The sequence below is a fragment of the Neoarius graeffei genome, chromosome 12, assembly GCF_027579695.1.
Source record: "Neoarius graeffei isolate fNeoGra1 chromosome 12, fNeoGra1.pri, whole genome shotgun sequence".
Lineage (NCBI taxonomy): Eukaryota > Metazoa > Chordata > Actinopteri > Siluriformes > Ariidae > Neoarius > Neoarius graeffei.
Genome location: NC_083580.1, coordinates 61933390 through 61946328, shown reverse-complemented (window position 1 = coordinate 61946328; position 12939 = coordinate 61933390). Strand labels below are relative to the sequence as shown.

Here is a 12939-nt window from a genome sequence, read left to right as displayed (position 1 = left end):
GGCGCGTCGGGCCGCGTCGCGCTGGTGCAGGTGCAGAGGCTCAGAGAGAGAGAGAGAGAGAGAGAGATGCGAAAAGGAGAGAAGGGGAAGAAGAAGGGCGAGAATGATGAAGGGAAGCGCCGGAGGAAAGCGTGCAGGGCATGAGTGAAAGGATTTCAGCAGCTGTCAGTGCGCATCGCATCCCGGGGGCTCGTCTGTGAATGATTTATTATAGAAAGGGGCACTTTGAGATATGATGAGCTCTCTTACTGGCTGGCAATAGTACTATGATTTGGTATGTGGCCACTTTGATAGCAAGTGTGTTCAGCGCCCGAGGAACGGCCGCTCAAGGTGAGTTGAAGTGCAACGTTCGATGCCCTTCCACACTCAAGTTGCGATTTTCTTCCTGTAACCTTTTGACTTTGATTTGGACTTGTTTGTTTGTTTGTTTGTTTGTTTGTTTGTTTGTTTCCTTTGTTTCGAAACATTACTCCAGCTCTCACTAAACTGCACGAATGACTCTGCTGAAGTTGTGCTATTTCTTTACTTATACAAGCAAACACCTTGAATAGGTGATATCAGGAACGCATTGAGCATCTTACAAGAACATGTCACATTCATGACAGTTTTGCACTCGAAACTATTTCTGCACCTGTCCGGCATGCACCTGTCCTAACACCATCATGTCATTTCAGCCTCAGATGCTGGTCATGCTGAAACAATCATGAAACACACATAACTATTAAAGATGCAGTGTGTAAGATTTTCCTTGCCTGCTTTTGCTGGATGGTTTTAATTAAACCCCATTTGACTGTGCCATCATGTGCTTGATCAGTTAAAAAAAAAAGATAATTTTGCATTTAACAAAGTGCGACTATCAGACTGCATGCTGGTTTGTAGACAGGATTTCAGAAGAAAAAAAGTGATGCATTTGCTTTTTCTTTCTTTTCTTTCTTTTTTTAAATGATGTGTCGGTGGACTCCTGTAGCCCTGCAGTTGCACATTTGTCCACCAGAGGGCTAAACTATTGCAGCTTGGAAAGGGTCAAATTCATCTGTGAGATGTTCTTACATTAAACATTAAACACACTGGAAGGAGCTCAGCTTACTTGTTTATTATGCATTTGTTACCATAAAGAAGTACAGAAGTTATTTGCCTCAGCTGGCATGATGCGTCAGCTCATCTCTAACTAAGGGAAGTCTCTCGCTGTGCTATGCTGGCCACGCATGGTGTTGCATATGCTTCACATTCCCCTCCTGTGTGACCAGATGAAGCTGCCACCTTCTGCTCTTGCACTGCTGTCTCAAGCTGTCTTCTGGCAAACGCAGCTCGCCGGCTATAGCCCTGGGCATATGCCAGAGCTCGGGTCTCTCGTTTTTTGCTGCTTTTCTGCTCTGTCGACACAAAAGCAGCAGAGCAGCAATCTCTCTCTCGTAGAGCTGATGACTTGGTTAGGATGAGGTCTGCTAGCTGGGGCCCGGAGGCTGAATGGCAGCAGACTGCACCGCACTTGTTGAAGCATCTCACAGCTTCCCTGAGGGAACAGTGAATCTTTAACCATGATGGGAACATATGCCCAATAACGTCTGCTTCCCTTAAACTGATTATGACTAATCTGTATGCCCGAGTGATGCTATAATCCTCAGGATCCAGGCATGTTATCCTGGAAGGCAAGCACCAAGCATTGGGACCGGTTTTAATGATGTGAATGTTGCACAATGCAGCTGATTTTGTCCAAATGCCTTTCTTTCCTTGTATATGGATCAATTTCCAAAGTCTTGCATCTCCTTTGGTTTTTAATGTCTTGTAATTATGATTTATAATGTTAGCTCTACACTAGCCAAATCACTTACAGCGAGTGTACCAATCAAACATTGGAACGTGGCTGACTTGCTGATTGCATTGAAAAGCTGCAGAATATTACCACAGTGGAGAAAGCTGAGGCAGCCAGTTTCCAAACGGTGTTGGCTCTAGTGACTGTCAGTGGAGAAGCTATGTGGAATAAATCTGAAGTTAGTCATTTAAAAGGATATTACATGAAGATATACTAGTCCCATAGCTTAAAGATAACAAGTCTGCCATGCCCAAAGTTTTCAGTTTTAGATCTCTCAGGGCTTTGAGATTGCTAAGGTTGAAGGTTTGTGCTTTAATACACCTCCCTCAAGTGGGTAATTAATTGCTGGATTGAATCCAGGTTGGAAAAAAGGAAAATTGTACACCATTGGAGCCAGGGATGCACCAATCCCACATTCGCTTTTTAATATATCAATATCTGAGCCATGGGTATTGACCAATACCCAACACTGATCCAGTAGTGACATCCTCACGGTGATTGAGCTGACATCTTTTGGCGTAGATGTAAGACAATTTTCAATGCTCCAATGTGTTCTAAATGTCAAGGCCACATGCTTTCATGGTGCAGCATAAAATACTACGTCAGGGAATCAGATTGAACAATTTGAAACCCCATTCCAGTCCATCGTTTTAGACCGATATCAGCCCCCTTCCTGTACTCCGTATTGGATCACTACACTGAACATTATAGTGATAAAGGGCAACAAACACTGTTTGAGAACTTTGGTTTAGATCTCGTGATACACTTGGATTAAAACAATCTCATTTTATGACTTTTATTACCAGTCTTTTATACTGTTACTACATTGGATCTTGGGCATGCCTTCAATTTTTATGGTAAAAAATTAGAATCTCAGCTCCAGTCCTAGGTACTCACTTTCCTGTAAGTGGTCAACGCCAACAGATCTGTTCCAACACACTGGCTAAGCAGACAATACTACCTGAGCTGTATAATGTTGGGAGCAAAGAAAACTTAATAAAATGCTGAAAATATGCCTGCATCATCTTGCAAAACTAGATTGCTAAATTTGATTTAGGTTGGACTGAAGGACTACAGTTTGAGAATCATATTTGGCTCCCTTATGACCTGATTCTGACAGTGTCATTTAATTTATATGGCAAATCTTTTTATGGTAAATGCTTACGATCACAGTCCCTATGGGAGGCCTTGCTGTCTTTTATACTGTTACTATATTGGATCTTGGGCATGCCTTCAATTTTTATGGTAAAAAAAATTAGCTTAGAATCTCAGCTCCAGTCCTGGGTACTCACTTTCCTTTAATCCAACTCATCAGCTAGTTAGAAAGTTCTTTATGTGCTCAATCAGATGTGCTGGAAGCATAGAAAATGTGTTAAAATGCAGGGAAGTAGGGTCCCAGTACTTGGGATCCCATGGCATTGAGCAGCTTTCTATTGCCTTTCTCCTTACAGTTTTGTCAAGTGAGTATCTTCGCAGTCTGTGAGCTGTGCCTGGATTCCATTTCCTCACTCTCAGCACTTCAAAGGCCATTTCCTGTCTCTGATACACTTTCTTCTGAGCCGTCTGTCTCTAGTCTGCTGTCACAGCCTGAGAGAGAAGCATGTGTTCCAGCAAGGCCTCCCATAGGGACTATGTGAAGCTTTGATTAATTTCACATACGGACATCTAAACCCTTAATTTGTACTCCAGACTTCTTTTGAAGTTATGAATTTTTCATTATGGCTATAAAATTGAGTGGGGGTGCTGGTCTGGTTCTGGGCCCCAATTCTTTGAATTAGGCAATGTTGACATCTTACATAGAGTTAGAAGCACATTTGTTCAGTTTTCACTTGGATGTGTTCCAATGTTTCTAAAATTACTTAAAAGGTGGGTTTTTTTTTTTAAAAGTTGCCTCTAGTAGTTCTAAAAGTGTGTGAGACTAGTTTGTTCTGTTTTCTAGGGTCAGTGGCACCAGTTGTACCACCTTAAAGTATCCCTTATGCTTGTGCCATACATTGGCGTTTCAGCCTTGCGTATGTACGCTGTATCAGGATATGTGGCAGTAAGAAAGGAACGTCACAGCATCGCCAGCTTACGTAGCTAATACTCTAGGATCTCCTTGTATGCCAGGGTGCGGCGTATTTTTAAGTCCGCACTTAAAAATCCATAGCACATACGTAGCAGCTTTGATATGTCACACATACGTCACATGCACGCTGTAAAAATGAAAGCTACGCAGCAGTGACCTAGCGGGAGCGTTGCTCGAACACCTATTACACTGTGCGAATGCTTTAGTTGACATGTGTCTGATGAAGGTGGCTCCAGGGCAGCTGATGTCTTCCCTCTTCCCTTGCCCTTCTTGGGTCCTGACTTCTTCGCTGGCATGATGCTTTCTTGACTGTGACAAATGACAACGAATGTAGCATGGGGCCCCCTTTTATACCCACCTGTGAATGCCGCGGATATGCAGCAGCAACATCACACGTAAGAACGAAACACCACGCCAATGAAACGGTTATGCTGCGGCAACGCATTATATGCCACGCATACGCCTCAGTACACCATAACTTTACGTCCCTTGAACCCCATACAAACCCCAGATACGCCATAGTAATGCCACACATATGCCATGTACTTCACAGGACTTCAATTTTGGACAAAATACGCCTCATTTCTTGGCGTTTGACCCACACGCCGCTTATGTGGCAAGATGCGAGACAGTGTGATAGTAGCCTTAGGGGTGGCATGGTAGTGCAGTAGTTAGTTCTACTTCTTGTTCCTCACAACAAGAAGGTTCTGGGTTCAAGCCCAGTGGCTGACAGGGGCCTTTCTGTGTGGAGTTTGCATGTTCTCCCCATGTCTGAGTGGGTTTCCTCTGGGTGCTCTGATTTTCCCCACAGTCCAGAGACATGCAGCCAGACTACCTGGCTACTCTAAATTGTCCATTGATCAAGCTTGGAGAGGGATGGGCTCCACCAAGTTTAAATGCCCTGGATACACCAGTGATGGACTGTTAAAATGTCATCAGTAGTCCCCCTACTGGCTATGGGATGAAGAAGAATAAAGTGTTCCTGAAGTTTAATAGCTTTTTGTACTTGTCCTTTAGTGTCATAGACACATGACAGTATAGCAAGAAAGAAAGGGGAAAGAATATTATTTGGAGATACACAAGTCTGTTTTTTTTTTTAACACAGACAGGACTTCTCTGTTAGTAAGAGTCAAAAATGTCAAAGTCCCTCCTGTGCCAGGACCTGGTCTTCCCAGGCAGTCTCCCGTCCTAGTACTAAACAGGCCCTTAAGGCGCATTGGACAACGCCAGTCTCCATTTCTGTAGCCCTCGGTCTCTCACCTATTACATAGCTAGGGTTACAGTGGGGGGCTGGTCCTCTGGTAAGCACGAGAGTTTGACTCCCTACTTGCATTTGTATTGCAGCATGCTTCACCAGATAGCAGTAGGTGCCATTTTTATGGTGGTCTTTGGTATGACTCGGCCGCGAGTTGAACTCATGAGCTTCCAGTCGAGAGGCGGACACGCTGACCACTAGGCCAGCTCATGATGTGTTAGTAAGAGTAAGTACAACCATTTTATCACATAGCATGATATTTAACTAACCCTCAACCCTTCAGCTGTAAGCTTACCACTCAAACAAGTCAGATACCTCCTATTGATGACCTCAGCCTTGGCCCACACATGCATGGCATAACTCCAAAAACACAGTGTTTTGTCACCTAGACAAAGTCAGCATGCATGGGTGAAAGCGGTGGTGAGAAATCTTCCACAGTTAAAAACCCCAAAAGCCTCTCAAGATACTTTTCACTGTTCTCCATATTTCGCTAGTTAGCCTAGCTAGTGGCAGTTTTGTTTAGATTTAGCAGGGCTGTGGCATAGCTTGAAAATTATTGGCGGTTGTATCACTCACTCAAGCACATCAATACGTTGGTACTTTCACTTCCTGTTTGAAAAGGAAATACATCAACATACAGAATCAAGTGACAATTCTCAAGGGGTTTCGAATAAATCTAATCAGGGTTCTGAAACCGTGTGTAAGACTTGATCTAATGACAGCACTCACATTTTGGTACCAGGCCATGCATCATAGGAACCATACTGTGCACTGGAAGCCATGCACCGATTGATACCGAGTTTAAATGAGACTTTTTTGGCTCAAAGCTATTGTCACTTCTATAAAAACCATCAGCCCACATGTCAGCTAACTGGTATGTGGGACAACACTGACTCAGGATCTCCTCCTGCTTCAGCAGCTCCTCTGTCCATGCTGCACATCATCAACTTTCTTCTTCTGGCTGATAGCGACAGGAGGAACCAGTGTGCTTAAACACCACTAGATGTTCTGTGTATAAACCCATTCCAAAGCACACTATGGGACTGGGTTAATTATTCATGACTTTGCACTGTTGTAGTAGTTAAGGTCAGTGTGTTACTATTTTTGTCTCCTCAACATGTGAAAGCACTCCTGTCATATGCAAGAACAAGCCATATATCTGTATTATTCATGCCTTATCAATGCATTGATGTCGTTATATGATATGACAACTGCACTTGCATGTTATACTTAGAAGATAACCTTGTCGCAACGCAATGACCGTTACACATCAACTGTCATGACTGAATCAGTATATAATGTAGAAATACATTTTTTCGTTTATTTCTGTTTTTTGTTTCATGGTGTGTAAAAGTGGTCTCGTGCCATCCATCCATAGGGCCATGAAGAACAGTTCCTCCTTCATGGCTTGAATTATGTATTCCGAAAGCAGGGACTGGATTGGCCAGGGTTTCCTCAGATATCAAGAGATCAACCACTATGAAGATCCACATAAAGCCAGGATTTCATTCCAGGTTAGCTCAGCAACCAGAAAACCTTTAAACTACAAAGAGCAGCAGAGGTTTGTAGAGAGAATTCTGTACTGATTTTCATTCAGGAATGGACATTTCTGCCATTTTCTCTTTCCACTCATAACCATTTGTTATATTTTGCTGGGCCAGTTTTCTAACAAAAGTTTGTTTGTTTGTTTGTTTTTTGTTATTTGTGAATGGACAGATAAGGATGCTTACTGGTTAGTGAGCACTTTCTCTGTGCCACGTTGATGACTTGACTCATTCAGAGCATGAAGTCACTGAATTGGTGTGCCAATAGTGGCACATGGTGGTCTCTGGCTTCCTTGGCGTGATAATCCTCCTACACAGAAAGTCCACATGATGGTACTTGGCATGTTTAACAAACTGTTCAATGAATATAGCCATATTGAACACTTCTGCTTAGAAATACTCAATGAGACCTTGTCATACCTTGGACAAAAATAAAGCATTCGCCTATTTGAGCTTGTCCTTGACAGTTTTCTTGACTTGTATATTAGTAGAAATGAGGTCATTATCAAGAGTCCAAAAGAGTCAAACTACTAGGGATGGAAATTTCAGGTATAACTGCTATTCAGATTTTTTTAAAAGGTGATATTTGGTGCTGAGTTTTTAAATGGCTGTGTGTGATTGGTGACGATGTTTGCATTGTACCCAATCTTTTCAACGGATTACTACACAGGACTCTTTGGTTTCGTTTTTGTTGGACCAAACTGAGAAATGCAGCTTATTACGAGCTACACCACTCTTTAGTCGGATTATATGGTTTAAATTGGAGAACAACATGCTTACCTGATTTAATTGCTACCAAATTATATTCAAGCATTTAAGAGTAGGCGTAGCATTTCAGATTTTTGACCCATATAGTGATACAGGAGATAACTGAAAACTCTGCAATTCTGTTTTCTCAGCTAAAGCGGTTAGACTAAACACAAACGAAATTCATGTGGCAGAAAAGCCAGTTCACCAAAGCGGAAAGGACGTGGCATGCTTACTTCAAATTTGACCTGTGAATTTGTGAGCCTGGGTCTTGTGAGCCAGTTGAAAACAAGAATGTCAGACTGAGGTCTTTCTGTAAAGTAAAAAAAATAAAAATAAATAAAATGGAGGAGATGCTGATTATTAATTAGTGGTCACATCAGACTTGGCTATGTTTACTGGTGCTTGGCTCACATCTTGGAAAAAACCAACACTCTCCAAAAAAAACCCAAACAAATCACACCCACCAGAACAAACATACTTATGTCTGGATGAGTTGAGGAATTTGAAATGGGTTAGCTGTATCCCAAAAATGCAGGCTATTAAATATTTTGTGTTCATATTTGAGCAGACAAGTTGTTTGATATTTTAATGTCATGTCAATAGTAAAAGTGTCAAGGCGAATGTTTATTCTGTATAGATAACTAAAAGAAAATAAAGGTTCGCAACACTGTTATATGCTCCCGTTTTTATTTTTAATAGCACGACGTTTCGGACACTCAGTCCTTCATCAAGTGCAACAAAGAACAGGTGTAGAGGGTGTGGTATAAATACCTAGGAAAGGGAAGGGGGTGTGGTGTGTCATACAAAAAAAAAAAAAAAAGGGATATATACAGAGTGGGCACCAAAGGACACCTTTCCCAAAACATCATTTACAATCAACTAGAATAAATCTATGCAATATTTACAATCAGTTACTTCAGAGGTCATAAAACTATCTCTTCATCAGTCAGTCTTCAACAGATCTTCATCAGCCACATGGCCTGAACATTGGAAAACAATTAAATACCATAAAAACCCACTACCCTTCCAGATTGTCTATATCATTAAAAAAATTATTAAGAATACAATAACACAATCATATACTTGTTCAGTACAGTTGGTAGTCATAAGGAAACACAAGATGGAGAGTCCAACAAACTAAGATATACAAGTGAAAAGACATCAATATTAAACCACATCTAAAGAAGTTAACCTACAAAAACGGTTTAATGTCAAACTCCTCATTTAAGCCTGCTGGAGACATAGTGTTAAGCGTATATATGTAGTAAGTCTCACGTTGCAGTAAAAGACGTTTATGGTTACCTCCTCTAGGGGGCTTGTTTACTTTCTCAATACCTATGTATTGAAAAAAGCACAAATTGTGGCCGGCCTTTTTAAAGTGCACCGCCACAGGGTTGCGCTCATCACCGCACCTGATATTACTTCTGTGCTCACACATTCTGACACGCAGCGATCTAGAAGTACACCCTACATAAGCAAGGCCACAAGGGCATCTTATGAGATATACGACAAAAGAGGTGTTACATGTTATGACTCCACGTATTTTTAGTGTTTCACCATTGTGTGGGTGTTTATATGTTGTGCACTTGGCTGTATAGCCACATTGGACACAATTAGCGCATTTGTAGTTCCCTTCTGGAATATCCAAGAAGGTGCGCAGTCTTTCTGGTGCGGTAGTATATGATTTAACCAACTGATCACGTAGAATCGGAGCTCGTTTGTAAACTAACTTTGGAGACTCCTTATAAATTAACTGAAGTGCAGGGTCAGAGCTAATAACATGCCAGTGTTTTTTCAAAATATTTTGTAACTCAAAACCTATAGGTGAATACGTGGTAAAACAGAGAGGAGGAGAACTTGGAGGGGGTTTGGTTTTGGGCCGTAGTGCCTCAATCTGGGTAGTCATATTGAGACGCTCCCTCACCGCCGTTATCCACTCCTCTCTGTATCTACGTTCCAAAAACCTGTTCGTTAAATCAAAAACCTGTTCATCGTATCTGTCATTAGAACTGCATATCCGTCTAGCCCTATGGAACTGACTTATTGGAAGGCTCCTAATGAGATGTATGGGGTGATAACTGTCACCATGGAGCAGAGTGTTTCTGTCAGTGGGCTTACGGTATAGATCAGTGTGTACAGTCTCACCATCAACGGTAACCAAGACGTCTAAAAAACTAATGCTACGACTATTAAATTGGAAAGTTTATTCTGTATAGAAACAGATCTACATACCGGTATATCTATAACTAAGTCAAGTTGATCAATGGTAGAGGGGGACCGTCAGGGCCTTCTAGACCTTCAGAGAAGGAACAAACATCAGCATTTCAAATGTTATATTTAATTTCTTTCATTATTTCATAATTTAATTTTAATTATTCTGTCCTAATTCTATCTTGGCCTCATTTTCTATCAAATTTGCTTCAGAAATGAAAGGGTTACCGTCCTGAAAACATTAAAATCGAGTTCTCCAATGAGATTTTTTTGTTTGTTGTCTCTAGGCTGAGAAGAGTTTAGAGCTGGCTCACTCATTGGTGAGGACTTTATTGCTGGGACAGAAGGCCATGGCAGTGTATGTTTATGTAGGAAGTGACGGATTAATTAACCAACCAGATTTTGAGTTATAGTGGGAGGGACCAAAAATTTATCACCTTCGGCCTTCTCGAAGGCCAACGCGAGCTGAACCGTGAGTCGTTCATCAACAGTGTTAGCAAATGCTAATAAAGCGGTCAACATACCTGTCAACTTTGAGGTTTGAAAAAAAGGGATATTTCCCAGATTTTTAACTCAAAATAAGGGAAAATTTCGGAAAGTCATACCCTTCACCAAAAATGGGTGTGTAGTTGAATGGGGGGCAATTTTCTATCTAGTATTTGTGATTTCCTGTACTCTGGTGCATGTTGGTGATAGCCAAGACCCAAACTCAATATGTTTATGGTTTATAGAGTGCATTTGTGAATAAACTATACATTTATTTTTATTTGCTTTCAGTGGTACCAGTTATTTCCCAAATTAAGGGCTAAAATACGTATCTTATGTTAAAATAAGAAAGGTCATTATATAACCAGTCAATAAATTCAATTCCATTGCAATTTATTATGGTTTTACCATAATCATGGCCTCAGAACACTACACAGCAAATTCCCCAGTGTTGAATTAACACTTTCAGAGTTCATTTGTGTCCAATTGGACACATATAAACACAGTAGGGTGTTAAATCAACACTCTGGATGTTAATTCAACACTGGGAATTTTGCTGTGTAGATAGATAGATAGATAGATAGATAGATAGATAGATAGATAGATAGATAGATAGATAGATAGATAGATAGATAGATAGATAGATAGATAGATAAAGAGTAATATAAAATATTAAACCAAGAGTGATTTAAAATGGGTAAGTTTCAGATAGAAAATAAAATAGACAATGAGTGGATAAAACAGTTAATACACCAATTAGTTTACACTAGGCTATTTATGAGGTCTTAGCCAGGACATACTTAATGTAAACATGTGTAGCTTACCTTTGATTATTTGGGAGGCTTTCGTTTTCCCCATGGAAAATTTCTTTGCGAGGGAAGAGTCTGGGAACATTCCAGCCACGCACTTGTTGAAATCATCAAAGAAAGAGAGGCTAATGTTTTTCTTAGCTATTAGCATCGCCATCTTCACCTCAGACCTAATCAGTGTTGCCAGATACTGCTGACGTTTTCCAGTCCAAAATGTGTTCAAAACCCGCCAAAATGCACTTGAAACCGCCCAACTTGGGTGGGAAACTGCCCAATCTGGCAACACTGGACCTAATCACTTGTTCAGCCTCGCCTCCGGACGTAGTTCTGTAATTACTGATGCCTGAGAGGGCGGGGACGTGAATTCATGGCCCGACTTCCTGCTGTAAACTCCTGTCAGAGGCATGTCATGAATTCTGAACCTACCGACTTTTTTATATTGTGAAAATACGGGACTTTTATATAATGTCAAAATACGGGATATTTTCGGGAAAATAAAAAAAACGGGAAGACAGCGGGAAATAAGTCAAAATAAGGGATTTCCCGGGAAAAACGGGAGGGTTGACAGGTATGGCGGTCAAGCTAGTGCTACCGAGAGCAAGTAGCACAGGCTAATGAGCGAGAAACTAAGATTTCTGTCTCCAGACTTTTCATCCACGCTGCACGCTCGCCACGCTATTTTTCACTCAGCATTAAGTATTCATTTCTTTATGTAATTTATTTAGTTATTTTTAAAATAAACATTGACAACTACGCACAACGGAGCGACCTGGCAGCCTGCCGCTAATCCCTTGCAAAATCCTTGGCTCTGTTGTTTTTTTGGTGTGTCCGGCTAAGTTTTGGCTGAGCTCAAGTCCCAGCTCTAATAGTAACGGTTTGCCACTGATCAATAGTAAATATCTTTCACTACATTGTAGAAAGATGATTATGTAAAATATAGTGTGGCTATAGACTGCAGAAGCTTCTGTAACCGAGTGATTTGCCTGCTAAAAGACACTTAGTAGGTTTAATAGATATGTGGACCCTGGTAGGTATGTAAAAGGATGTTTGTAATATTTCAAATGAACAAGTTCAAATAATAACCACTTCTATAAGAATGCAAAAGTGTTGTATCATGTATTGAGTCTATCAGGATTGTCGTGGAAGTCTGAACCTCAGAAGTAGCCAGAAATACACTTACAAGAAAGAAGTCAACCTGAAGTGCTTTTATTGTGTAAAAGAATTCGAGCACTGAGCGATAATCAGGATACTCACTGAGGTCTGAACTTCTACCGTTAATTTTTTAACTGTCCCGCTACAAGGGGCTCACCCTAGAACCGCCCCAAAACAAAATGGTGGCTCCTATTAAAATCATTTTAATGACTTTTCCTTGTTTGAACACAAACTTCTGATTGGCTGCCCAATGCAGGCTTCTCATTGGCTAAAGCATACCTCTGGCTGAACTTAAAATAAAACAGGCCCGCTCATATTTCCTCCCATATGACGTTTTATGGTTTTAATTGCACAATGGCGAGTCTGTGTTTAACACGCTAAGTGCCTTTACAATGATAACAATTAAGAAACACAAGACGGTTACACAGAAGATCCTCAAAATATTTAGACTCATAAATTGTTCCTAGGCTCAGCTTAATGGAGCCTAGTGTCAGAAAATCTCCAAAGTAGAATATCATAAATTCAGGCAAAGTAACACAACATAATTTCTCCATGATCTTAGAAAAATATTTGTAGTGAACTCACTGTTTCCTCTCCCATTATATTGGGGGGGGGCATCTTACCTTTGAATAGTTTTAGACCAAACTTCATAGAATCTTAGGGGTCATCCATAATTTTCATCATTATCATGAGTCTACAAAGAGTAGACTTTTGAGCAACCCCCTCCCCCCCAAAAAAAAACTGTACATTAGCGGACAAAAAAATGATGATGGATCTACGTGGAATAGGAATTCAAAATAAAACCATGTCTTGTATTACTTTTTATTAAAATCGGATGACAGGACAATACA

At 40.8% G+C, this 12939-nt stretch overlaps 1 protein-coding gene across 1 annotated transcript in view; it reads left to right on the top strand.

The window, feature by feature from the left end:
- The first annotated feature begins 266 nt into the window (after window positions 1–266).
- igsf9bb (immunoglobulin superfamily, member 9Bb) overlaps window positions 267–12939 on the top strand; it is a 296709-nt gene continuing 284036 nt past the window's right edge. The window contains exon 1 of the mRNA XM_060936153.1: window positions 267–330. Coding sequence (XP_060792136.1) covers window positions 267–330 — 64 coding nt within the window. The remainder of the gene's footprint in view (window positions 331–12939) is intronic.